This window comes from Bubalus kerabau, chromosome 23 (genome assembly GCF_029407905.1).
Source record: "Bubalus kerabau isolate K-KA32 ecotype Philippines breed swamp buffalo chromosome 23, PCC_UOA_SB_1v2, whole genome shotgun sequence".
Classification (NCBI taxonomy): Eukaryota; Metazoa; Chordata; class Mammalia; order Artiodactyla; family Bovidae; genus Bubalus; species Bubalus kerabau.
The window spans coordinates 37,022,046-37,049,570 of record NC_073646.1 but is presented as its reverse complement, the minus strand read 5'-3'; the positions used below and the strand labels follow the sequence as shown (position 1 = coordinate 37,049,570).

The following is a 27,525-nucleotide window of genomic DNA, read 5'->3' as shown; positions in this document are numbered from 1 at the left end:
GGGAGGGTCAGAGGTGGTTGCCTCCTTGCACCACCACACCCCGTGGCACAATTTAACAGAAAAAGATCACAATCCATATTAACGTTCTAATTTTCCTCCCCCATGACCGTCGTGTACATCGGGGTTTGTGGTAGCTAAGTCTACCAATTTGTTCCAAGTTTCAGGATAGTAAGAAACAACCCTTGGCTAATAAGAAATCCAGGAGGAACAGGCAGCATTTGGAAACTGTCACCACGAGAAGGAATGTTTAAAGTGGTCTGAGATGTCATAACTGCATATCTGGATGTGACTTGGTGTTGCATTTTATTTTTTAGGGCTGTTAATGTGCATCTGCAAAGAGTCGGACATGACAGTGACTAAGCACACACAGTATGCATTTGCAGCTGTGAGAACTGGAGAGGTGAAATCAAGTATCCATGGGGTCCCCAGAGCTTAGTTCTGGGCCCTCTTCTTTATCTACGTGCTGTACCTAAGTGACCTCCTCCAGTCCCATGGCTTTAAATAGCTCCTGTATGCTGATGACTCCTAAACCTACATTTCCAGTTCCGGCCTCACCTGCAAATCTAAACTCCATATATCCACCTGTCTACTTGATCAACTACTTGGAGGTCTCACAAGTATCTCAAATAAACACATCCAAAGCAAAACTACTGATCTCTGGCTATCAACATCTCCTAACCTTTACTTGCTACAGTCTCCTTTTTTTTCCACCAATAAATGGCACCATAAGCCACCCAGTTGCTCAAAACAAAAATCTAGAGCTGCCCTGTCCAATATGGTAGCCACTAACCACACATGACTATTTCAATTTAAATCAATTTAAATAAAATAAAAACTTCAGGGGACTTCTCTGGTAGTCCACTGGCTAAGATTCTGCATTCCCAATGCATGGGGCCCACGTTTGATTCCTGGTCAGGGAACTAGATCCAACATGCCACAATTAAGGGTTTGCATGCCGAAATTAAAGAAAAAGATCCTGCATGCTGCAACTAAGACCCAGCTCAGCCAAATAAAGAAAAAATTAAAAAATAAAATAAAAATTTCAGATTCTCAGCTTTCCTAGTCACATTTCAAATGTTGAATGGCCATGTGTAGCCAGCAGCTACCATACTGGACAGTCAGATACAGAGCACTTTCATCATCACAGAGAGTAATACTGGACAGTGCCTCTCTAGAGATGCTGCCATTGATGCCTCTTTCCTGTACCTCCCACATGTAATCCACTAACAAATCCTATGGGATTTTACCTCCAAAAACATTCCTTCTATCAATTCATTTCTCTCCAACCCACTCCTACAACCCTGGTCTCTGGCCACCATCACCCTTCACCTGGACTGCTGAACTCACCTCTTATTTGCACTAGTTCCAATCATTCCCACTGTAATCATTTGCCCTATAGCAGACAGAATGATTGTGTTTTTTTTTTTAGTTTTATTTTTTAACTTTATCATGTCTTGCCCCTCCTACAATTCTTCCAATGGCTTCCGTGGCAGAAACCGTGTTTTTATCCTAATGTCTTTTTTCCCCTACCACTTCAATAATAGGATCTCTGAAGTTTACAAGTGCACATAGAAGCCCAAAATAAAGAATACATTTTTCAGAGACCCTCCCTGCACTTAGATGTGGTCACAGGACTGAGTTCTGACCAGGGAGAGACAAATAGGTTGTGTGTATGTCCTTTCGGAGAAGGCGATGGCACCCCACTCCAGTACTCTTGCCTGGAAAATCCCATGGACAGAGGAGCCTGGTGGGCTGCAGTCCATGGGGTCACTAAGAGTCAGACACGACTGAGCGACTTCACTTTCACTTTTCACTTTCATGCATTGGACAAGGAAATGGCAACCCACTCCAGTGTTCTTGCCTGGAGAATCCCAAAGCAGCCTCTTCTTGCTGCTGTAACAGGAATGATGGCTGAAGCTGGAATAGACCACTAGGTGAACTTGGGAGGGGAGGCAACGGCACTGTTAAGAAACAAGATACAAGGCATACGGGTCCCTGACACAGTGGAGCAACCCACCAGCTCTGGAATGCCTACCTACACTTTTACATGAGAGAGAAACAAATTTTATCTTGTTTAAGCTCTGATTATCTGAGGTATTGGAGATGGAAATGGCAACCCACTCCAGCATTCTTGCCTGGAGAATTCCATGGATGCAAGAGCCTGGTGGGCTACGGTCCATGGGATCGCAAAGAGTTGGACACAACTGAGCAATTAACACACACACACACACATTTGAGGTATTCTGTCATGCTGCTGCTGCTAAGTTACTGTTAAGTCGCTTCAGTCGTGTCCGACTCTGTGAGACCCCATAGATGGCAGCCCACCAGGCTCCCCCGCCCCTGGGATTCTCCAGGCAAGAACACGAGTGGGTTGCCATTTCCTTGTCCAATGCATGAAAGTGAAAAGTGAAAGTGAAGTCGCTCAGTCGTGTCTGACTCTTAGCGACCCCATGGACTGCAGCCCACCAGGCTTCTCTGTCCATGGGATTTTCCTGGCAAGAGTGCTGGAGTGGGGTGCCATTGCCTTCTCCGATTCTGTCATAGTGGGACCTAATTCTAACTAATACAGCTTCCCATCATACTTAGACTAAAATCCCAAATTCCTTACTGAATGAAGTATGAAACATTTAACACCATCAGGTCCCACTCCGGCATTATCTGCCACCTATTCCTCACCACACTCCAGGCACCCTGCATTTTCCTTTCTTTATAAAAATAGTAGAGAGAGGTCACGTATACCCTTTTCCTCCTTATTTTACTTTTAAAAATTTCTTTATTTTTGGCTGCTCTAGGTCTTCCTTGCTATGTGCAGGCTTTCTCTAGTTGTGGCAGCCGTAACTACTCTCTAGTTGCAGTTCGCTGGCTTCTCATTGCCCCGGCCTCTCTTGTTGCAGAGCACTGGCTCTAGGTGCAAGGACTCTAAAGCCTGGTCTCAGTAGTTTTGGCACAAAACCTTAGTTGTTCCTCATCGTGTGGGATCTTCCCAGACCAGGGATTGAACCTGCATCCCTTGCTGTAGCAGATGTATTCCTTGGACTACCTCTACTTTCTTTTTTGCTGCTCTCACACACCAAGCTGCCTCATGCTTTAGGGCCTTAGCACTTGCTTTTCCTTCTGCCTGGGTTGCTCCATTTCATAACTGACTTCTTTTTTGTTACTCAGGTCTTAGCTTAAATATCACTTGGGTCAGAGATGGTTCCCTAATCAATCTAAAATACCCAATGAGTCATTCTCTTTTACAATACCTTGATTCTCTCTAATCATCAGAGCTGATGATTCTTTGCTTATTGTCTGCCTCCCCTACTAGAATGTAAGCTTCATGAGGATAGGAACTTTGGTTGGTTGGTTTACTGCTGTACTCCCAGTATCTACAACAGTGCATTAACCTAGTAGACTACTCAGTGAGTGTTTGCCAAATGAACACTCAAATACTGTTTCACGGATAGAAACATTGCGGTAAAATGTAGGGTTTCCAAAGTCAGACGTCCCAGATCAGAAATCAGTCGTGTGACGTATACCAAGTGGTACACTAAGACTGTCCGTAAAATGAGATTTCCTACATCAGAGTAGGATTTAAAAAAGAAAAAAAAGCATTGATAAAGCAATTGCTCTCCTCCTTTCCTTTGAGTGTTCCCTTCTTTTCTTCCACCTCTTGGCCTTTCATTTGGCCACTTCCTTTCGGCTTTGCGTTCCTCCAGGCAGTCTAGCTGAAACTAGTCCTTTGAAATTTAGCGGGAATTAACATCATGCGTCAGGAGGGCCACAGCTGCGCAAGCGCGGGACACCATTCTTTCTCGCGCGCTATCTTTGCAGCTTCTACAGCCAGTCAGAGTTAGCGTTGGGGCCAAAGTTCCTAGGACTCACCAATCGTGTGTGGGAGGCGGGCCGCCCTGGAGGCAGTGGCGAGAGGGGGCGGGAACAAGGAGAGAGCACGCACGGTTCCCCGGGCCAGGGTCTCTGCAGGCCAATCCGAGAGGCCTGAGGTCTGAAGGCAGTGGGGCGTGGCGTTGGTGGCTCCCGCATCTCGAGGCCGTCCAAAGCCGAGCCAATCAGAATGAGGAGGTGGAGGCGACTAGCCAATCAGCGTGCAGAACAGGCGAAGTAGGGAAGGGGGTGCGGGTTGAGGAGTCTCGCACCGATGCCGCCGGCTCCCTAGGTTCTGTCAAGGGAGCCTGGCGTGCGGAGGCGGCTGAGGAGGCGGGAAGGCGGCAGTGGTTGAAGGGGCGATTGCTGACTTGCGGGGAGAAGGTCTGAGGGGTTGAGCAGCCATGGTGATGGCGGCGAAGAAGGGCCCAGGGCCGGGTGGCGGGGTCAAGGCGGAGGCGGAGGCGGCCTCGGAGGTGTGGTGTCGCCGGGTGCGGGAGCTGGGCGGCTGCAGCCAGGCCGGGAACCGCCACTGCTTCGAGTGCGCCCAGCGCGGGGTCACCTACGTGGATATCACCGTGGGCAGCTTCGTCTGCACCACCTGCTCCGGCCTCTTGTGAGTGGACCGGCGTGCGGGGAACAGTGGGGGTAGGACCGGGAAAGGAGCGGTAGAGAGTCGGCGTTGGGGACATCGGGACCCAGGGCGAAGGGCCAGAGCCGAGGTCAGGGGCGGCGGGGTGGCCTGAGACACGACGGATGTGCCGAGAGGGTCGTCTGCTGCAGAGGCGTCACGGGGAAGGGAAAGGATCAGGGGCAACAAGACATGATTAGAGTCGCGATGCAAAGGAAAGGAAAGACAGCGTGAGAACTGCAGAAACTCCCTAAAGGAGGGGGAGCGATCCGAAAGTGGGGAGAATTGAAGGAAACTGGGTTGGGGGTGGAGGGCCACAGATTTAAAGGGCCAGAGAATGACAAACACCCCCAAGGGAACTTCGTGTAGATGGAGGGCCAACAGGAAAGACTCAGTTTGACAGCAGAGTGATAATGTTAGGTAGAGGGCCATGTTCTAGTGTTCAGGAACAGATCCTTATCTTTCAGGACTTTGGAATGCTACCCAGAGGGAAATTTCTTACAAATCTGAGAGATGAATGCTGATGGGTTGCCCTCTTCAGAGAACTTAACTTTTCCAGAGGTTTGGGGATCTGGATGAGCCATCCTTAACTGTAATAATTTACACTTTCAAGTTCCTTGTTTCCACGGCTTATTCCTGGTAGTAGCATCTAGCAACTCTTCTAGATTGGGGCAGGGTGGGGGGGGGGGTTCCCTTGTATAATCTGCAATGCTACCCTTGGCACTGTATTTGGTCACAGTTGAGCTAATTTAGAGCCACAGTTCTAGCCTAGATTTCTGGTTATATGGTAAAGTTCTTTTTCCCCTTAGGGAATTATTATTATTAGATGCATGTCTAAAATTTGATACCAAGCCTATATGTCTATCTTTATAAGTTTAACAAGGGATTTATTTTTACTTTTTTAGTATTAATACATTGGTTTGGTTGGTTTTTATTTTAACTAGGAGTGCCTTCCTTGTTTCTTCTTTCACCTTTAGGAGCCAAGAAGGGAGCAGTATTGTTCTTGGGTGACAGATGGGAGAACAGAAGCAAAGAGAGGTTTAGTAACTTATCCAATGCCAGATGGGGGTTGCTGTTTTCAGCATTTGTTGCTATTAGTTATGATCATGGCGGACCAGAAATGAGGATCCAGGTCCCCTCATGCAGTTTAGGATTATTTCTCTATTTGGTTTTTACCTCCTTTACCAAACTTCTATGTTTTGATCAACTTTACTTGTATGTTGTGAGGATAGACTTGACTTTGGTGTAAGTAAAAGTTTTGTGGCTCTTGGGACAGTGGTTTAGAAAACAAATTGGAGTTTGTCAAAAGTTGATATAGAGGCTCAAATGGAGTAGGAGAATGGAGACTGAAGACTGGGACAAAATATCGAAGTATTTTGAAGAGAATAGGAGCAAAGTTTAGGACTATTTATAGGGTAAAGTAGAAAGAGCATATTCCTGAAGATCCTGTTATGAAAAGACAAATCCAATTACAGACTCAGTAGAGAAGTAAAAGGAAGCAGGGGGATAAAACTGATGGCATATCAGAGTCTAGGTCCCAGGAAGAAAATGTCAGGAACAGCGTCAGTTCATTGCCATGGTTAGCTGCCATGGCATGATACCTCAAACACTGAATAAAGGGCAAGTACTGACATCATTATTTTCTAGACCTTGGTTTAAAGTATCCCATAGACAACACTTCACTTCTATAATGAATATCCCTCAACCAGGACAGATGGAGGGCCAAGGGATCTGGCTCACATTTACAACCTGGTTTCTTTTGCTGGAAGAGTTAACTCTTTAAATGTCATTGCACAATTTGCAGAATTTTACCACTTCCCTCTGTGGTCACTGTTGATCTCATTGGTGAAAAGTCAAACACCTGCGATTTGGACAGACACTGGGTGACAATGACCTAAGGATTGGTTACTGTAACAGAGAGGCCTGTCTCTCGTCTGCAGCGTGTGTATGTCCAGCTAGGGGCTTAACTCCTCAGGAACTGAAGTTGCTATAGGACCAATGGTGGGGGCTCCCAGCGCACCCCACCTTTTTTTTAAGTTTCAGAACAATTTAGAAAGGACATTTTTGCTTAGTATTTTGGTAAAGCATTATGAGAATCACTTGCACTGATTCTCAAGGTGGTAGACTTTAGGGAACACATTTTGGTGGCTGGGAAATGAGAAGTTAGGCCAATCCTTTGTTATCAGGAAGTGATGGGAGAGTGAAAGGTCAAGAAGCTGGACCGATAAATGAAGCTCAACTGTGAAGGCATGTTGAGATTATAAAGAGAGAAATATCAAAAGAAACTCCACAGGAAAGCTGTAGTTGCCCTGGCTGCGACCATCAGACTAGGTTCTGATGGTCCTTCTCCTTCTCCTTTCCAATTGGAGTTGTAATTAGCATAGAGTAGGGCAAAGCGTGGAAAGCCTTGAAAGGGATCTTCACAAAGTATTACCTGTGTCCCTTGATGTCCCTTGGGAAGGGCTGGGAGCTGGCAGGTGGGCCACAGGTAGAATGTGAGGTGGGGCTTGCTGGCTGCAGTGTGAGGAGGGGGCACACAGCCCAGCAGATGCTGAAGAGCCATGTCTCCATGGTGATCCACACACCAGTTAACATCTTAAATCCACATGGTTGATTGCCTACAGATTAGGATTTTTGTGGTGTTAGGAAGTGAAATCGTAGTAGTAGGCCAGTAGCTTGCACATTCAGTCAGTAAGTCAGTCAGTCAACAAATATTTGTTGAGAGTCTCTGAAGCCTCAGACACCAGTTTAGGCACTGGAGATATGATAATGAACAAAACGGACAAAGTCCCATCTTCAGGTAGCCTGAATCCTAGTGGAGGCCATGGCCCTAAATAAATCATCAAATATATAAATGCAGGTATTGATAAGCGCTATGAAGTAAACTAAAGCTCAGCATGGGCTAGAGACTGATGGGAGCTCATATTGAGGTAGCATAATGAAAAGAGAAAAAAGATTCTTTCTTAAAATAAAGAGGATATTGACATATACTTTAGTATAGGTAGAGAAAGGAGACAGCAGGATTGGCTTTCTTCTGAAAGCTAGTTTTCTGTTGAGTGTGTTACAAATATATCAACCACTTAGGGGGATGGAGTGTTCTGGGGGCAGTAAGCAGAACTGCCAGGGTTCCCATCTGGCCTGATTGACTGATATAACAAAGTTGACAGTTGCAGCCAAAGTTGAATCTCCTAAGAGCTGAAGAAAACTTGAGATTGGACTGGTGCTGGGTAGGTATGAATATGCCTTCCTGTCTGCGTGTGCGAGCTCATTCTTGCTGTTTTTTTAAATGAGACATTTTTTTTCTCATCTCTAGCAGAAACCCACAGTGTTGGGTGTGAAGGCCTGAGAGAGAAGCTGCTAGCTTCTCCCGTTGCTAAATTTACATACATGCTGCCACAATTGTAGGTCCCAAATTTGACCTAGTTTTATTCATTTGGTTTTCTTCCAATACCTAATTTCCCTAACCTGGATATAGATCCTTTTAATCTCCCCAATCTGTTCGTGCGCTCGCCTGTTTAGTTATACTTCTAACTCTTATACTAGAAGATGAGTCTGCCATTTGAAGCTCAGGAGGGGTAAAAATTGCCCCTGAAAAGGATTTCTTTCCAGAGCAGTGCCTCAGTGTTCTCTCTTGTTCCAGCTTGCTTGGATGCCTCAATGGATAAAAATGGATAAACCACTTTTCTTGAAAAAGGAAATAGATGGCGAGGCCTGAGATCTCATTGGCATCTAGGCTAGGCACCAGTTTTTCAGCCAAGTATGTGACATGTTTCCTTGACCTGTCTGTTTGGATCTGTCCTTTAATCCATCATTCAGGTCTCAGTAACGGATATTTATGTCTTCTACTTCTTTATATCTTTACTCTGACAATGGGATTAAGTCAGGATTTAGATGGACAGAGCTCTGGACTGGGTGTCAAGAGATGAGCTTGACAGCTCTTTCTTTGTGATAAGCTGCTACCCTCCTGGTGCCTTAGTTTCCCTGTCTGCCTCACTAGTAGCTGTTTCTAACTGAAACACTTTTATCTCCATGGAAGGAAAGGTATAATATGCTGTTCAATAATTCAGTACTTTTCCATCTGTTGGGGTTGGAGAGGTGGATGTATGCCTGTATGCCCTGCCTTTACTTTAGTCTGTCCCTCCATCCCCTTGCACTTCACCTTTCAAATTCATTTCTGCCGGGCAAGAGGGACAGAGTCTCTAAAATTACAGATTTAGGCACTTTATCACAGAGGGCCCTTGGAGAACTTGAAAAGCTCCTAAGAAAATAATAAACTACCAAAGGGATGAGAAGAAAGCGGGGGGATGTGAAAGGTCTGAGATTGAGCCTAAAGAGGAAAGTAGCTGCTAATATCAGATTCAATGTGTCTCTATATGAAGGCAACTGTTTATTATTGTCACTGAGGAAGAGCTTCAGGAAATGGGTCAAAGCAGGGAAATTTTGATTAAGAAGAAATTCCCTAAAATTAGTGAATTGACCCCAGAACAGGGTAGCAGGGGAGCCTTCCTAAATAGGGACTCTTCTTGGCAATGTTTGGGTCCAAGATAAGAGCAAACCTGATTTAGCTGAACCTGGCTCAGAGGCAGAGAAATGGAATCCTAGGGGCAAAGAAACACAGTCTAGGGTAGATTCATTTAAACACAAATATTCAGAGGTAAGGAATGCCCAAGTTCAAATCTGGCACAAATGAAGGAACTTGGGTGCTGGGTGGAACTGTTTTTTTCCACTGTCGACCTGGCAGAACTTTCTTATTTGAGTAACTGGGCAGGTTTTAGGCTTTTATGAAGCAAGATAGAAGCAAAATATGGGCCAGTTTGAGGGTGATGACCACAGAGAAACAAAAGTTGTGGTATTTGCAGAAATAGTAGTATGCTTCTAACAGAAGCCAAAGGGAGAGAGGCAAAGAGAGAGGATTGGACAGACTAGGATCTCTGCAAGTCACTTCACTTGCCAAGTAATTCTGAGTACTTCAGAGAGTGATTCAGAGTACTCCAAATGCCGTTTATGTGCCCTGTGTAAAAGAAACTGAAGTAGAAAAAGACTGAAGGCTTGAGCCCTAGTAATGTCCTTGCTTTCAATTAGAAAAAGTTGCCCTATTCTGGGCAAATACCTTAATCTATTTCTCCAGCTCCTCCTGGTTAGAAATAACAGAATATATTTGTTGTGATAACCAAAGAAAGGGCAGTGCCTCCTGCGAGGTCTCACTTCTTCTTTTGGGGTGAACCTGAGAGTTATGCTGGGGAGACCAGCTGCAAGTTGGAGAGTCAGGTGTGTTTAATTCCAGGCCAGTGCTTCCCATCTGGCCCCAGTGCATGACCCTGGTATGTACCAAGTAACACACAACACTCCTAGATCATTTGCTTTCAGCTCCCGAGGGGAGAGGGGCTCTCGTTTCTAATTTGCTTCTCTCAGCCAGCAGTAACCTCTCTGTGATTCAGAGACAAATGCTCTGACTCATAGGCTATGTAACTAGGCCCTCTTCCTGGGCTGCGGAGTGTTACCTTGTAGACTCTCCCTGCCCCCAAACCGTGGCTCTGGTTATACATAATCCAGTCTACAGACATCAAGGTCAGAGCAGTGCTTTTTGTACTGTGCTATGGAAACATCCTGTTCCATCAGATTCCTTAGGCCCAAAGCACCTAAATCACTTCTTTTCTCTGCTTTGCCTTTATCCTGTCTCCACCCCCTCCCTGCTCCCACCCCCCAAACCCCTCCAGTCCAAGCTCAGCCATAGGAAATTCTGTTCTAAGCATCTCCTCTAGATTGATGAGTGGGTCAAGTTCCTCCCCCCACCACCCAAGGAAGCACACCTCCCTGTTTACACTTTGCTAACAGTTCCTGGTTGTCCTTTCAGGAAATGTCAATGACCTTTTTTGTGATAGGCTTAGAATCTGTTTTTCTAGTGTAAACATAATCCATTTACTTTTCCCACGACCATTTGTCTTCCTTCGCTGCTGCGTCCTGGTGCCGCACGCTCCCTGATCTGACTGTGTGCTTGCTGCACTGGGAAGCACCCTGGTCCAGGCTCCCCTGGCCCCTTCTTGGAAACAAGTGCCTGGTGATCAAGGACCAAGTCCTGTAATTTTTGTATCCCCCACAGTGCCTTCCACAATGCCTGGTATTTTATTTAGCAGAGTAAATATTTGTTAGTGGGAGGTGGCAGGGCAGCCCAGGCTCATAGGAACAGAGGGCTCTGTCTACTCTGCTGAGAACTCAGAAAGGCCTGGCACTCCTGGGGCAAGGGCACGGAGGCTAAGGTGAGAAAGGGCAAAGGAAAGAGTATCAAAGCAGGATGTCTGGACTTTGGAACAAACAGAACCCAGCCACTGGTGAGAGAGGCTTAGGAGGAAAAACTGGAATCTCTCTGAAATGCAATCAGAAGACAGTCTTCAGGTCAAATCAAGTTTAAGAGCGATTGTTTGACACTGAGTTACAAAGCCTGGCTCTTGGTTTTCCCTGCTCTCATCTTTCCTCAGGGCATCTATCCTCTTTGATATTGCTTATCTTTTAAAGGGTCATTTTGAGAACCATCCAAGTCTAGTAGCGGAATTGCTGAAAATGCCCCCAGTTGTAGCCTCCAGCGTCCTTCCTGTCTTTGGTTAGAATCCCATAAACGGTAACCTATCGTCCGGAAGAGCAGCTTCCCTTCACTGTTTACCTCGTCCCCTGTCATCTGTCTGCTCTCCCACCGGGGCTGCCTTCACTTACACTAATCCACGCTGCCGTTCTGCCCAGCTCCCCGCATCACCTTTGTTCAGTGTGTGCACTTGGAAGCTCGGACGTGTGCTTTCTCCACCTTTCCCAAGATTTCTATCTGGTAAATTCTGTTTACTTTTCTGAGGGTGTCAGTCAAGACCCTACGATAGAGTTACTTTTATTTTCACATCTTGCTTTGCCCATTTTTTCCAGGGAGTAAAAACCCAGAGGCCTCTCAGTTGGGACTGTCTTTTGCGCATGCACCCGTGGTCTTTCACTCCTGGCCCCAAGGTCCAGTTTATTTGTTTTGGTTCAGCTACTGGTGTTTTAATCTTTTGAGGGTGGTAGATTTAGAGCAAAACTGAAGGTAAGCAGAGGGGAACCTCTGAAACCATGCCTGGCTTAGCCCCACGCTCCCGTTAGAACACTCCGGAGGGGAGCTGAGTGGGAGGAAGGAAGCCGGCTTGGCTGTAGTCTCCACAGGGCATCTGTGGGCAGAGCTGGACTCCCAGGGAGTTAACAGAATGAAAACACAGGGCTGGCACAAAAGCATCTCTACAGGGTACATGTTCCTGACTCCTGCCCGTCTTGTAGCTCACGGTTGAACCTCTTGCTTCGTTTCAAGATCTAGAAGTGAGAGCAAAGTCTGGAGTATTTCTCTTCCCAGAAATCACTTCCTAAAAGAGGGACGCCCTCCATCCCTCACCACATGGCCTCCTGCGTAGAGGAGAGGAGCAGCAGCCAGCCTAGGGACTCTGTTTGTCTCCAAATTTTATGTGTTGGTATTATCAGGAATATCAGGGGCCTTCATTTTTGCATTCCCTCCTGCTTGAAAGATTTGTGTCTCCATGGATTCTGGGACCCTGAGCATGTGCTGTAGGCCTCAAACAATGATGAAGCAGGAAATGGGAAATGGTCACACACCTGAGTTCCCTGAAGTACCCCTCAGCCTGAACATTCAGCTGCCGGAGTCTGAGCCAAGAAGAGGCGGCTCTGGATGGACAGGCTCTGCCTTCTTCTTGGGAGTGACTGAGGTTCCCTGTCTCTCAGGAGAAGCCTCCAAAACATCCTGGCCGCCCTTCTTTCCTTGAATTAAGAAGTAGCTTCAGTCTGAGAGTTTCATTTACGTGTGGTTTTATCCTGTCCCCTCCCTTTGCTCCCACAGGAAGACCTGCAGTGCTAACGGCATTCTGCTTCTCTTGTGATCTGTTTCCCCCTCACAGGAGAGGCCTGAACCCCCCTCACAGAGTCAAGTCCATCTCCATGACGACTTTCACTGAGCCTGAAGTCCTGTTCCTGCAAGCCCGTGGAAACGAGGTGAGCCGCCACTGCCGCGGTGATTCCAGGCTGTACTTGCCCTGTCTGTCAGCAGAGTTTTGCCTCAGATCACAGGAAAGCCCCTACAGTTTTCGGTTAGAGTTTCTCTTATTTTTTAGTGTGTAAGGTATCTTACCTTATATACATGTGTTCATTTACAGAATCTTAGTTATACAAATTGGGGTTTGTCTGGGCCCCTTGTTGGAAGAATCAGGGGAAGGCACAGTCTCTGTTGGGATGACCCTTGAGGGAGAGATGCTCCACAGTGATGAGCGTTCAGAGTTGACCGGGCAGCCCCTCTGAGCAGGAGCTCCTGGAGCCAGCTCTGCTGACTGAAGCCTCGGCAACTGGGTGTAAGCTCATGTCTTTACTTGAGAGTATGTTAAACCCCTTCTCCAGCTAAATCTGCTGGTGGGAAGATTCCAACCTTGGTGCGAGCAGTACTCCTTTGATGGGCTTACTTGGAGAGTGCAAACAAGAGCCTCTGGAAGCCACAGCTCTGAAGATTGCTCCTGACCCCACCCCCATCCAAATTTAGTTTCCCTTAATTCTCATGACCCTGTACTTTCTTTCACAAGACGTGTCACAGTGTGTCATTATAAATGTATCTGTATTTATCTAAGACACTATTTCCCCATTAGATGATCAACTCTGCGAGGACAGAGATCATGTTTGTTTTGTAGTTGTACCCAGATCCTCATGTGGCGTCCATGCTCCATTAAGTGTTTACTGATGGATGAGTTGGAAATGGTATGATTCCCACTTCACACTTTCTGCCCCAAGTCCTCTGTCACTCGACTTCCTCCCTTTAGGTTTGCAGGAAGATCTGGCTGGGTCTTTTTGACGCTCGGACATCTTTAATACCAGATTCCAGGGATCCTCAGAAGGTGAAGGAATTTCTCCAGGAAAAATATGAAAAGAAGAGATGGTAAGGAGGAGGAAAGAGATTACTCTAGAGACACGTGTCCAAGACACTTCATCTTATGGTCCACTTTCCAGAGCTGAACTGGGGCTTCTTTCAAAGGCTAGACGAGGGTTGAGTCTGTTCCACTCAGATTCAGTTAGGACTGAATTCTGACTTCTAAATAATAAAGGTACAAGAAAGGACAGTTTGCTCTTGGTCACTGACCCTGCAGATTTGATATGCCCCTCCTTTGGGGAGACAGAAGACTGTGTGGAGGGGAGAGCTAGGCTCCCCAGCTGTGGAGTGTGGACTAGTTTTTATAGCTCAGATGATCTCACAGAGAGAGATGGCTGGCTAAGAGCTCATGGCCTCTAGATTTACTTGTCCAACCCATGTTTTATAGGTGCCCTTTTTCCTGTGGGGAAACAGCATCTCTGTTCTCTCTTGTCTTTTCTTCCCCCACATGCCACTTCTTATTCCATCTCTGGGCGGTGTGTATGGTTGGGGATAACTATATGGTGAAGAAGAGAATGCAGAGAGCGAGGAGACTGGTGTGGGCACAACAGCATTCTGTAGTCCCTCCTGGGAGTGTCCTTGGGATTAAAAAAGATACATCCCAAGTAGAGACCACATCCACTGGAGTGGAAGGGGATTTTATCGGAAGTCCCAGGAGCCAGCAGGGTAAATGCTGAGTGCTTAGAAGATGAAGTGGCAGAGAAAGAAGAGCCTGAAGACACGCCCAGGAAGTAAAAGGGGGCCCTTGAGTAGGAAACTGGAAAATAGGATCACCTGTTGGTCAGCCTGATTGCAGGTTGTTATTATTTGAAACCAGATGGTTTGACGTGTCAGAAAGAGGAGGGAGAGGTGTGGGGAAGCCCAGCACAAGCCAAAGCAAACTGAACAACATGCCTGCAGGAAAAGAATGATCATCTGAGAGTAAAGGAGAAGCTCAAGTTGGGCAGAACTCTCCTGTGTCGCTCGGTTTCCTTTAGTTCAAAAAAGAGAATCAGTAGGGAAAATAAGAAAGGACTTTGCTGTAACCTGTTTTCTCAAGCACTTAAGCTGAGCAAGGTCCTAGGTTTCAAGGTTTCACCCCTCCTCTCTGCCTAACTATTCTTTCTCCAAGGTATGTCCCCCCAGACCAAGTCAAGGGGCCCACTTACACCAAAGGCAGCACCTCCACCCCCATCCAGGGCTCCATCCCAGAAGGCAAGCCCCCCCGCACACTTTTGGGGGATCCTGTGCCGTCTCTCTCAGCTGCTGCCTCCAGCTCCAGCCAGGTAATGCTCAGATCTGCCCTCGACATTATTATGGGATTTGGGAGACAGGGGTGTCAGTTTCCTAAATCAAATCCCCCTGGACTTAGCAGATGATCATCCAGGAGGTTTGAATGGGTTCTCAGCCCTGCTGAGACCTAGGTCTTACATTTCTCACCTTGGACTTGTGTATTTTGGAAGAAAGAACCCAACAGGAAATGGTATTTAGGGAAGTCAGAGTATCAACTTCAAACCTGACCACTCCTCCAAAGAAAAACAGGGACACTGCTTCAAGCAGCTCCAGGGGCTGCTGCTGGGCGCCGTCCCTATGTATCTCAGGGTTACCTTGACTCACATGCTCTAAATCGTGTGGTTCTGGGACTGGCTGTCCTGAGAGGACAAAGGAATTAGGTATGAGAAGGGCTGAGGCAACCCTTCTGCCCAGGAACCCTCTTGGTTGAGGGCAGTTTCTCCCTCTCTTCTCTCTCCACTTGCCTATCTGGGGACAGCCAGGGAAGCCATGCAGGGGCCTGGGTCATGACTGGGATTCCAAATACTATATGTACTGCCTTCTCCTCCAAGCCTGTCAGTCAGCCTCGGACGTCCCAGCCCCGGAGCTCTCAACCTCCTCCCCCCTCCTCAGTCAAGAAAGCCAGTACTGATCTGCTGGCTGACATCGGTGGAGACCCCTTTGCTGCTCCCCAGGTGGCACCAGCTTTTGCTGCATTCCCAGCCTTTGGGGGTAAGTGGGACTTGGGACGAGAACTTTTGTCCCCATCAGACACGGAATTTTACTTAGCCCCAGCTCTGCACAGAAGTGAACGAGATGGTGATTCTGAAGCATCACAGCCTGGAGAGTGAGGGTCAGATGAGTACAGCCAGGATTACGTTAGGGAGTTTGACCAAAAGCATGACAGCAGGGGGCTCCTAGCCCTTCCTTTTAGATAACTGGAAAGAGCCTTTTTCTTACTTTCTCTCTAGTAAAATGGGGCAAGGGAATCGTGACAGGTTCCATTTCCCTGCCCTCTTCCCAAAGATCAGCAGTAGCCAATAGAGGGTGGAACAAAGTGGTTCTCTAGTTTCCCTTTTTCTTTTTTAAAGCCCTTCCCCACAACAAAATTTTTTTCACACGATTCCACCCAAACTAGACCCTGACAAAAATGTTAATGCCTCATGGAGTAAGGATAAAAAGCGGGGAATAAACTTTGAGGCTCTCAGAGCCTCTTTCCCTCTGCATGGGTCTGGCTGTCTGCCCCAGGCTCCTGCCAACTCCCTCTGAAGAGGGCCCTGTGGGGAGGCAGATGTCTCATTGAGTGGCTCTTGGCAGCTGTATGATACAGATTACATACATTTTATATAAACATAACCTTCATATTCTCTCCACCTACAGGCCAAACGCCTTCCCATGGGGGCTTTGCCAACTTCGATGCCTTCGGTAGTGGCCCTGGCTCTTCTGCATTTGGAAGCATTCCTCCAGCTGGCCAAGCCCCGTTCCAGGCCCAGCCGGCGCCCCCAGGTAAGTTCTGCCCCTCTGGCTTCCTTTCTTTCTGGCAACTGCATTCCATTGTCCACACCCATACATCATCCTTCATTCACATCCACACCAGCCCAGAGAACCACACAAAGAGATGAAGCTTCAGGAAAGGATGAGAGGAGTCTGATGAGGTTCTTGTCAGGAAGGGGCTCTGTTGTTCTTTCTTTTTCATGTAAGGAAAATGGCTAAAAGCACAGCAGGAGTTGTGCAGGCTGTGTGGGTAGGAGGTTGCTGACTGGGACGTAAGGGAGACTGAGACTAGAAAATTTGAGAATGCGGACCTGCGAATGGCCATGACCTTTCCCCTAGAGGGCCCCCAGAGCAAGGGCTGGAGCAGTGTCCAGGGCAGTCTCCAGAAGGCCTCACCCATCCCTCTTAGAGCAGAGGCCTGCCCACTCCATGTCGCGGTGTTCCTGCTATGTGAATGAAGGAGCATCTAAAGGCCCTTCAGGCACTCGGTCCCTTCCCAAAGCTCCCAGATGACCGTCTCCGGAGCTTTCGGGCTGCCCCCTCCCTTTGGACACCCTGCACACTGGAGGGCAGTCGGGAGCGCTGTGAGGACAGACGTCTGGGGACAGCCAGTGACTGACTCTCTCTCTCCTCCCCACCGACCTGCCCTTTCCCTTCCCCACCCTCACCGCCAGCCAGTCGGATGCTAACTGGAAGTCACAGCTTTGGTAAGTTACTCCTCCCATCCCACAGTGACCCAAGGCAGGAGACTCTGTCTCAGACCCTTGAGCTTTGAGGTCTGGGAGGAACCCCTCAAATTTACCCTTTTTACAGGGGAGGCAGCTAGCGGTTTCCCTAGTCATCAGTCCACAGAGAGGCAGAGTCCAGCCCACATCACAGATTTCTGATTCTGCTCTGCCCACAGCCCCCGCCACCTCCCACCATGAACTGGTTGGTTTTTTTAATTTCATTTTTTGAATAGAACAAGAGGAGACATTTTATATTGACAGAAGTTAAAATTCACAACAAAATTCTCACATCGTGAACTTAATTAAAGTAACTGATGAGGTAGCCTGAAAATCCGTAAAGCAAAAACTATTAGAATGAAAATCTGATAAACTAACAGATAGAGATTATAATAGGTTCTCTCACAAAATTAACTGATGGAGTAGATGGACAAGGAAAGAAGGAAGGAAGGTAACCATCTGAGTAACACTTTAACAAGTCTGACCTAAGAAATACAAGTAGAACTTTATAACAAAAATAAAGAATATATATCATATTATTTTCAAACATAATAACCCTTTTATAATTTGACCATATATATTAAAAAAAGTAAAAGAATATATGTATAATTTGACCATACACTGGGAAACAAAATCTCCATAAATTCTAACAAGGAGAAACGGCATAGGTCAGAGTATTCTATATGGTAAAAGAGGACCTAAACAAAGATGTCCTCAAAAATGTCCCAAAACAAACAAACAAAAAAAATGTCCCAAAACAATGTTTCATGTCCTTAAAGGCATGAAGCAGATAGGGAGAAGATACATATTTACAACATGGAAACAGACAAAAAGCCAATAACCATAATGTGCCTTTCAAAATTCCTATTAATAAGGAAGAATAGAATGGCCAAGGGATAGAAGTAGGTAATACCCAGAAAAAAACATGAATACATCCTCATCCTAACTAATCAGAGAAAATACAATTATAAGAACTATATTCACACAGTTTTTAAAGATTAATAATCGCCAATACTGTGTGGGGAAATAGGTATGCTACTTTTAAGAATATAAATTGGTACCAGAATATACAATTTAGCAAGAGAAAAGTATTCCCAGGAATGGTACCTCAAAGGAAACAGCCTATTACAAGGTGGTTATAAACAGGTCGTTCAGAAATGCATTCCTAGCACAACTGATTAAAGAGAGCTTAGGGGACTTCCCCAGCAGGCCAGCGGTTAAGCATCCGCACTTCCCACTGCAGGAGCTCAGGTTCGATCCCTGGTTAGGGAACTAAGATCCTGCGTACCGCGAGGTGTGGCCAAAAAAAGAGGGCTTATTAAAGGGGCTCTTTTAAAAGAGAGAGGGAGAGAATAAAGGTGTCAGCCCTGGAGCCATCGCAGGCTGAACCTGGGATGGACTTTTGGTCCAGTGTCTGCTCATCTCAAGAAACAGACAGTCCCCGCCCGACCCCGAGCCCGCCAGCCCCAGTGGTGCCCGGGGAGCAGCCGGCTGTCATCTCCTCGAGGAAAAAAAGCTCTCCGTTTGCAGTCGAGGAAGCTGGCTCACCCGGCCGGTGCCTTGGCCCAAATCACATGGCTGCTCAGGGGCGGATCCATGTCACTTCTCGGCCCACCACGGTCACGAAGGGGTTTCTGTGAGGGTGACACGAGGAACCACTAAGGTTCGGGGAGACGTGGGCGTCTCTCCTGACGTGCCGGGTTATATTTTTATGTTTCTGAGGGGGAGGAGAAGGGGAGGCTTCTAAAAGTGCGGTTTCCTCTGAAACTGGGAGGAGGCAAGTCTACACACCCAGCCGCGCGGTCCAGGTGCCCACAAGCAAGCGCGCAGGTATCACCCGAGCCCCGGCCGCTCTGCCCTCTAGCGGCCGCCGGGAGGCACGCAGCTCCCGCTCCCGCCGAGGACGGCCGGCCAGATCCTCATTGCGAGAAGCACCCCAACCCGAGGGCCCGGAGTGGCGCTGAAGGGTCGGGCCCCAGGGAGGACAGGGAGCCGCGTCCGCTCGGGAGGTCCACGTACCTCGAGTCCGTCGGGCAAAGGAAGGGCCTGGAGTCTGAGAAGCCGAAGGTCCACCACAGCCCGGCTGGTTTTGCAGTCGTCCTCACTTAAGACCAGTGTGTGTTACAGCCCAGCGCGTGTCCCTCGGGAAAGCCCGGGGTGGGCAGGGAGAGGGCTGAGGAGAGCACTGTCCCCCGAGTGCCGACCCTCAGGAAGCAGCCCGTCCCCGGATCCTCGCGGCAGGCAGCCTGACTTCCCCACTGGATACTCCGCTCGTCCACGTTAGGCCATCCCATCAGGTGTACCCAGCACCAGGAAGGTGTCCCTAACAGGGGGATCTGGACAAACGCGGCAGCCTCACTCTTGGGAAAAGGAAGCGCAGGGAGGTCCACAGTACAGTTCTGAGGCGCTCAGGACCCCAAACTTCACTGACAAGAAACCAGGGCTAAGGTTTGAGGGGGCCAGAGCGCAACCACATGGATCTGAGAACCTCCCTGGCCCTGCTTTTCCCTCTTAGCCCTGAATGTTAACTTTTCCTTTCCCTCTTTTTTTTTTTTTTTGCGGGGGTGGGGGGGGTGGTTGCTGTGCCGGGTCTTCCTTGGTTCGGGGGGCGCGAGGCTTTCTGTATTTGTACGGCGTGTGGGCCTCACGTGTTGACGTCTCTACGTTGTTGACGTCTCCACGTCATCGCAGCCTGGGGGGCTTACGTGATAGACGTCTACACGCTCTTGTGGCACGTGCTGGCTTACGTGGTTGATGTTTTCACGTTGTGGTGCCTGCGGGGCGTTGTAGTCTGGGGATCGTGTCTGCATCACCTGCATTGGGAGACGAGAGTCAACCTCCGGCCACCAGGAAACTCACTCCTGTCCCTCTTTTTCCTCTTGTGTCGGAGGAAGTATCTTCCCTTGTGAAGGTTACCTCTAGCCCCCTTCCCGCCTTCTGCAAGGCTTCGTCCCATGAACTTTCCTATCTGAATTTGACCTCCACTTTCTCCACCCCTGCTGGCATGTTCTTTTTTTTCCCACAAATACATTTCAGGTTTCCCATCTTACAGAATGTTTCTGCAGCCTGACCCACGCTGGTCTGTTGTCTCATCTCCTCTCCACAGCCCTGGCTCTGGGAAAAGGAGGGAGCAGCCTTCACTTACTCATTTTTATTGTCCTGTTTTCTTTGTTTTTTTTTTTTACTGCACATTTTATGACATAGTATACATACTATTCTACACTTTGATTTTTCTTTAGCTAAACAGTACTGTTAGATTTTTTTCATCAGTACGTTAAGAGCTTCCTCATTCTTTTTTATAGCTGCATCGCTGTCCAATTTGTCTATACCATGATATATCTACTCAGTCTCCTGTTAGTGAATATTTAGGATGATTCAGTCTTTTGCTATTAAACAGCACTGCAGTTGGGGGCGGCGGGGGGGGGGGGGGGGGGGGAGGGCATTGGTAAGTTATATCTATAAGGAAATTTCCTGGCAGTGGAATTGGTCTAATGGGGACCAGTTGACACAGAAGTAAAATATATCACTACAAACATGTCAGGTGCTGGGAAGCAAAAGGACAAGGTTCTAGGAGAGAAGAACCAGAATCAAATATTGGGGTCAGGAAGGCCCAAAGAAGACAGAGTTCACTGGCCCATGGGCAGTGCACCCCAGCTGTGATCTGAGCTCGTGGCATCAGGGAGGTCTCCCCAGAGGGGAGGATGCTGGCGAGGCTGGAAACCAATGCTCAGCACCTCCAGTGGCATCTGCATGTTCCCTGAGTGTCCCAAGTGACCCTGAACCTTTCTGCCCTTCACAGTGCCTCCCCCACCCCTACCTGCCGCTACATACAATTTATCCATAAATGGAAATGCTGCTTTAGGGAAAAGACAAACTTCTCCATCTCATAAGGAAAAAATGGGAAGTGTAAGCCAAACTAGAGCAGGAGGGACAGTGACCTGGACAAGGAAGAACTGCTTGTCTTTTGGAGGTGGCAGTTTCCAGCACTAGGGAGACTAAGAAGGGCTGGGTATCACGTTGCCTAGAATCCTCAGTGGGAGACAAGCCCTCCAGAACTGGGCAATCGGGGGAAGAACGGGCTGGCTCAGAGGACCCTGTTGGTGCCATTCATGCCATCCCTCCCCTCCCCCTCCACTGCACCCCACCTCCATCCCTCCTCTGGCCCCTTCCCTCCTGTCTCACGCCAGCACCCCCTGTTTTACTCCTGTTCCTGCCCAGGGAGCAGCCAGGGAACTCCATTTGGTGCCTCTCCTCTCGCACCTGCTAGTCAGCCCAACAGCCTCGCAGATGTGGGCAGTCTCCTGGGGCCGGGGGCATCAGCTGGAGGCATCCCCAGCAGGTAGGTCCAGACATTGGGGAGCTCGCTCTTGGGCAGGAAAGCCAGCCAAGAAAGCCTGGCCTTGGTTATCCCACCCTGCTCAGCTCCTCCTGTCCAGCAGGATGGGGTCTGCACCTCCTGGTTCCTTGCCCAGCCCACCTCCTTGGAGCTGGGTGATGTGCAATGCTGACTTCTCTCCCTGTGTCACAGCATCTTCGGGATGGCTGGCCAGGTCCCCACGCTCCAGTCGGCCACCACTGGCGGAGGCGGCAGCCCAGGGCTTGCTTTTGGAGGTGAGTCTGTCGTGTAGAGACCCCGGGAGGGGATCTAAGGCCAAGAGGAAATTGAGGACTCTAGAGGGAGGGGGTGGGGAGAGATGCACACTGGGCTTTAGAGGAATGCTCAGTTATGATATTAACCAAACGAGAAAAAAATAACCAGCTCTTCCTCCCACCTCTACCCTATTCCACCCTGAGCAGCCTTCAACCCTTTCACCACACCTGCTGCTCACACCCAGCTGCCTTCCACCAACCCTTTCCAGCCCAATGGCTTGGCCACAGGTAAGCCTCCCAGACTATCCCCTGACGCTAGCTCTCTCCAGAGTCACCAGCCCAGGCCAGACCAGTTTAACTTCCAAGCCACCTAGTGGGCAAAAACTGGAGACACCCAGGTCACGGAATTTCAGAGTTAGAAAAAACAGCCTGCCTCTTCCCTGAGCCGTTCAGAAGGGTTGACATTGACTGGTAGTGGTGGTGATGCTTTTTCCTCCAACCCTGTTTCCCCTGGTGGTCCAGCCTCCTCCCTTCTGTGTCCTTCCTGAAACCATGGCTCTGTTCCCTGCCCTCCTCAGCTGGAGTTTTCTCTCTCCAAAGTCATGCTAGTGTGCCGCCACCTCCTTTTTTTTTTTTTTTTTTTTTTTCCTGGTTGTTCTCAAAAAACCTTGAAGCCAGGGAGAGAATAATACTCCCTGCCAAGTTGACCCACGTGGCGGGCCCGATGCTTAGGGCTCTCCACCGTTACTTCATGTTTACAGGAGTCATGCCTAGGAGATAGGCATGGTCCCCATTTCAGAGGTGAGAGTAACTTGCTGTGGTTTGTGAGTATAAGAGGTGGCGGAAAGCGGACCCCGGTTCCATGTTGTGCTTGCGCTCGTAACTAGCCTGTCCTCTGACCCACAGGCTCCAAGAGGGCGGGTTTGGCAGGGTACACGGAGGCCAAAGGGTTTCGTGCTCCTTCTGGGTCCTTCCACTAGGTACCTCTGGGTAGGGAAAAACTAGCTTCCATTTCCCTATCTTGGAAGGACTTAGGAAGGACTGTTCTCCAGCCGACCTTCCAGAACCTCGCCTGTCTCACGTCCCTCCCTCCACAGGGCCAGGCTTTGGGATGAGCGGTGCTGGGCCAGGCTTCCCCCAGACAGTGCCACCCACTGGGGCTTTCGCCAGCCCCTTCCCAGCACCTCTCTTCCCCGCACAGACCTCGATGACTCAGCAGCAGAATGGTAAGGGGTTCAGACCAAGCCCTCCTTTCTTACCCCATTCTCACTCCCGGGTTCTGGGCGGGTCTGTGAGTGTGTAAATATTAGGAATATGTATTAGGGAGCCAGACCTCTCAGCTAGTTCCCTTTTGGACCAGCAGGGGGAGCCCAGGGAAGCAGCAGACCTATTTGTGTCCTCTGATTGTTCCACATGTTTATTCCCCACTTTGGAGAAGAGCCTGCTGGGCCCCCGCCTTGGGTTGTAGCTGGGCCTGCCCGGCAGGGAGACAGGCGAGCTGGGCAGCACCCGCCTGAGCGGCAGGGCTCCTGTCAGCTGAATTTTTGCTCTTGCCTCCCAGGATCTTCCTTCGGAGACTTGGGATCCGCCAAGCTGGGACAGAGGCCACTGAGTCAGCCAGCCGGCATCTCCACCAACCCCTTCATGGTGAGCGCGCCAGGGCAGGGCCCAGGCCTGGTGAGGGCGCGTGGCCTTTCACTCTGGGGGTTGGGGACGGAATCCTTCCAGGAGAAGAGGGTGATGTGGGGCAGGACGCATGCCCGTTCCTCGTGAGACTCTACTTGGCCCAGCCAGGGATCCTCGGCCCTGACTTCATCCACCCTCCCCATGCCCTCTACTGGCCTCCTAGCTCCCTCATTTGCCCTCTTCCCTCCACACAGTCATTTTGAAGGAGAAAGGAGTCCTGAGCCACACGTCCTCTGTGGCCTCCAGCTCGTCCTCCCTAATTTAACAATTTGCGGTTGTTCTTTCTTTCCAGACTGGATCCTCATCAAGCCCATTTGCCGCCAAACCTCCGACCACCAACCCATTCTTGTAGCACTGTGTCCTAGGGGGGCCTGCTCTCTGGGGCCCCTCTCCTCCCTGGAGCTCTGACGACCACTTGCCTGTGGCATTTCTGCGGGTCTGAGACCAGATGAGTCTTATTTTGCAGGGTAGGGGGCTGAGGGAGGCGGAGCCGCTAATGCTTTGCTTGGGGCTTGCAGATAAAAGGACAGCTTCCCAGGTCAGCCGCCCCCAGGTCTCCTTCCCTTCCTCCTCCAGCTCCCACCCAGGCAGGGGTGGGGCCCCAGAGGTGAGATGACAGAGCCAGGCCTAGAGGAGCCGTGGTGTTTTATTTTTCGAATTATTAACGATGATGACAGTAGTCCTCTCGTGCCCTTAGCGCTCCCTTCACTCTGAATCCTGTCAGGGGAGGAAGCCGTGGGCATAGGCTGACCAGTGCTCCCCTGTGGGAACAACTCCCCAGTGCCCAGCTAGCTGATGCTGTTCTCCTCGTGGTCGGAAGCACTGTGGGGAAAGCAGGGCAAAGGTGGGGGGTGAGGCGCATAATGGTGATCAGACAGGCCGAGGAGGCCCTGGGGGACCAGCGTGCCCTGGCTCGGGCCAGCACCCCTTTCTCCATGTTCTCGCTTTCCCAGCTTCCTGCCACGTCCTGGGCACTTAGGATGAATCATTTCACCTACAGACTTACACACGCCCAACTGCCGTCAAGCACTTTAGTTAGCTGTGGTGTCATGTTTGGATACCAGTGTTTTATATTTATACATAGAGAATTTTCTAATATAGCCTATTATATATCTATCTATATATATGCACACACACATATCCACACACAGCCATTCTCCCCTCCCAGACAGCTCTTCCACACGGGAATGGGATGAACCCCTATGGGGGCCTTGACTGCAAAGCCGGAGCTCCAGGGGCTGGGGGAGGGAGCCACATGTCCCGATCACCCCAGGGCCTGAGCTTTTTCAAGAAAAGGCTTTGTGCAATTGGCTGGGTTGTTTTTTTTCCTTTTTTTTTTCCCCATGTGCCTCCCCTCCTTTCCCTGCCCCCCAAATCTCTGCACCAAAGCTATTGCGGGCAATGTTGGGAAAGAACTGCATTTAAAAAAAAAAAAAATACGGCTCTCGTGGTCTTGCTTTGGGCCAGCCCCAGGGTCCACGTGTCAGCCAACGTGACTGCCTGGGTTGCTGACGATGCTGCTGTTGGCCAAGGACACGGCCAGCCCCTGCCTGAACTGCAGTCCAGTTTTAGCAATGGAGGGAGCTGGAGGGGGTGGGGGGTCATCAAAATCCAGCACTCCTGGGTCAGGGGCATCCTCAGACCCTTGCCACCTGAGGATGTTTTGTCAATAGGCACGTGTCTGTTTGTGTGGTGACAAGACATGGCTTGGGTTAAACACCACACCTGGTGAAGGAGAGGCCCAGGGCTGTGTGCAGCTCCCCACCCCCACCCACCGCCCAGGAACCCTGACCCTTCAGCTGCCCTTTCTTGGGATTTCTCTGGGTCTTTCCACTCAGTGACCTTTAACTACCTGGCAGCAAGGAGAGGCGGGGACAGTGTTATCACTGATTTACTTTGAAGATTTTTTTGGTAAATACCTTTAGCTGCTGCTCTTCGCCCAGCCAGGTGTGGCCTTCCCACTTCCCCAGGGCTCAGTCTCCATCGTGTTTTATGTCGTCCCCTTCTCTAGCCTCTACCCTCCTTCCATCTCCTGGTGGTGCTCCGAGAGTGGACCACCATCTTTTTTTCCCCTGGGTACTCCATGGCAACCCACTCCAGTGTTCCTGCCTGGGAAATTCCATGGACAGAGAAGCCTGGCAGGCTACAGTCCATGGGGTTGCGAAGAGGTGGACATGACTGAGCAAGTAAACAACAGCTCTCCTGTCACTCTTCTCTCTTTCCCATTCCCTGCTCAGAGACTGCGAGGGGAGGGAAGCTGAAATCTGGTGGGGGGCAGAGGGGGGAGACTTTTATTCCTGTTCCCCAGATCCCCTCACTCCTTTCCCAACCAAGAACACTGAGCTTTGGAGGTGAGATTTAAAAGACCACAAGCCACAGTGCCTCTTACTGTTTCAGCCGCAGTCCTGCTGCTTCCCAGAGGGATCTCAACTGCTTGGTGCCTGGGCCCAGGACCTCCCTGCAGTCCCCGTCCACGCCTCCCGGCCACTCTGTCCGACATGGACCCCAGCCAGCTCACTTGCCAGGGCAGGGTGACCAATCAGAAAAATAACCCTGGGTCAGCATCCAATTCCAGGAGAGAGAAGTCAAGAGTTCCCCAGGCACAGGCCGGGCTCAGGACTGCAGAACAGCCCTAGCACTGCCTCCACTGGGCGCCCTCTCTCCAGGGAGGCAGCCAGGATGGAAGAATCCCTGACCTGATTATGACTGGGCTGTGTTCCCCATGCCCTGTCCTCCAGGGTCTCCCTGCAGGCCCAGCCTGGTGGTTGCCAGTGAACCCCCAGCACAGGGCTGGAAGGACTCCCCCAGGCTGCCACTGGGCTTCTGACCAAGTTCTCATGGTCCCCTGGCCAATGCTGTGACCGTGCTTTGCAGGCAACAGCCCTCTGGCTGACCCCAGCCTTCAGCAGGTCACTGGCAGCTGCCTCTCTGGGTGAGGAAGCGGGAGCCAGTCCCCATGACTTCTGCCAAGCTCTCCGTTCTCGCTATATTGGGGCCTGGGAGCCCTGGCAGCGGGGAGATGATGGAGGAAGCGGGTGGTGCTGTCCCCACATGCCGTTCCACGGAGGAGCAAGAACCCAAGAGAGGAGAGGGAGCTGGGAGCCTCAGAGCCCCAGCCTCCTCCCTGTAGGCTCCTCCGTGGGTGGTGAGTCTTCCCGAGGCACGTGGAATGTGGGAGTCCATCCCTCAGCTGCCCTGCACCTGGCAGCGGGATGCACAGGGGGACCCCCTCAGGTTGGGGGAGGCATTGTCACCCAGCAGAGCTGAGGTTCTGTTGCTTCCTGTCACTGGGGGGAGCCAGACAAGTTACCAGGGTAACCAGCAGAAATAAATCTTGCCTGGGTAGAATCAAGGGCAGTGTTGTTGCCGGGGCAACTGATTAGGTCAGGTGTTTGGCTCGGGGCTTTTCCTGGTACCCAGCAGGGTAAATCACCTGGCATTGATGACCAACCCACTGGACCGTGGTTGCTCCCCCAGGGCCCACGCTCTTATCCCTGCTACTTCCTGCTTTGTCTTTACCTGGCGTTTAGGGGTTCAGTGACACGAGATGGTCTAGAGTTGGTCTCTGACAGCGGCTGTGATTGCACAAGGCCTGGGGTGCTGCAAGGTGGACTGGATGGTAGGGAATTAGAAGGACTGGATATACTGCTGCTGCTAAGTCGCCTCAGTTGTGTCCAACTCTGTGCAACCCCATAGATGGCAGCCCACCAGGCTCCCCCATCCCTGGGATTCTCCAGGCAAGAACACTGGGGTGGGTTGCCATTTCCTTCTCCAATGCATGAAAGTGAAAAGTGAAAGTGAAGTCACTCAGTTGTATCCAACTCTTCGCGACCCCATGGACTGCAGCCCACCAGACTCCTCGGTCCATGGGATTCTCCAGGCAAGAGTACTGGAGTGGGGTGCCATTGCCTTCTCCAACCCTCCCATGGGTAGCTTCAAATCAAGGCTGGGGATTAAAGCTCCAGGCAAGCACACAGCAGGTACGTGGGCCTGTGAGTGCCCTGCTTATTGAGGCAGCACCAGGACTAGGAAGCGGAGAGGCCTGCAGGTGTCTTTTGTGTCCCTGCCACTTCACACATGGCACGTATGTCAAGGCCACACTGGAGGCCATGACCTTGAACGTACTTCAGTTGTGATGTCCACTTCAGGATCTACCAGACCTGCCTCTCCCTAGACAACATCCATCAGAGGTGGAGGCTGCAGCTGGCCCCCGTGTACCACCTGAGCTGCAGGTACCACCTCTCTGGCACCTGCGGAGAGGCTGTGCTCACAGGGAGGCACCTGGAGCAGGCTTGGGCATCACCTGCCCACTGGGCAGATGCCCATCCTCACAATGCCAGGTGGTACTCTGT

The 27,525-nt window shown here is 50.0% G+C and overlaps 1 protein-coding gene across 4 annotated transcripts; it reads left to right on the top strand.

Annotated features, from left to right (window-relative positions):
• The first annotated feature begins 4,107 nt into the window (after positions 1–4,107).
• AGFG2 (ArfGAP with FG repeats 2) lies at positions 4,108–27,276 on the top strand. Of its 4 annotated transcripts, none has more exons than XM_055561806.1 (13): positions 4,108–4,480; positions 12,415–12,508; positions 13,321–13,436; positions 14,539–14,692; positions 15,251–15,410; positions 16,059–16,184; positions 16,847–16,879; positions 21,116–21,236; positions 21,426–21,508; positions 21,695–21,775; positions 22,516–22,713; positions 23,049–23,134; positions 23,466–27,276. In XM_055561806.1, exons 1-13 carry the CDS (start codon positions 4,269–4,271, stop codon positions 23,523–23,525), a joined length of 1,524 nt encoding a protein of 507 aa, XP_055417781.1. In that variant the 5' UTR covers positions 4,108–4,268; the 3' UTR covers positions 23,526–27,276. The 4 variants fall into 4 exon arrangements, with proteins under 4 accessions (XP_055417781.1, XP_055417783.1, XP_055417782.1 ...); XM_055561808.1 differs by having other exon boundaries at positions 22,585–22,713; positions 23,466–27,271; XM_055561807.1 differs by lacking the exon at positions 16,847–16,879.
• Positions 27,277–27,525: the final 249 nt, after the last annotated feature.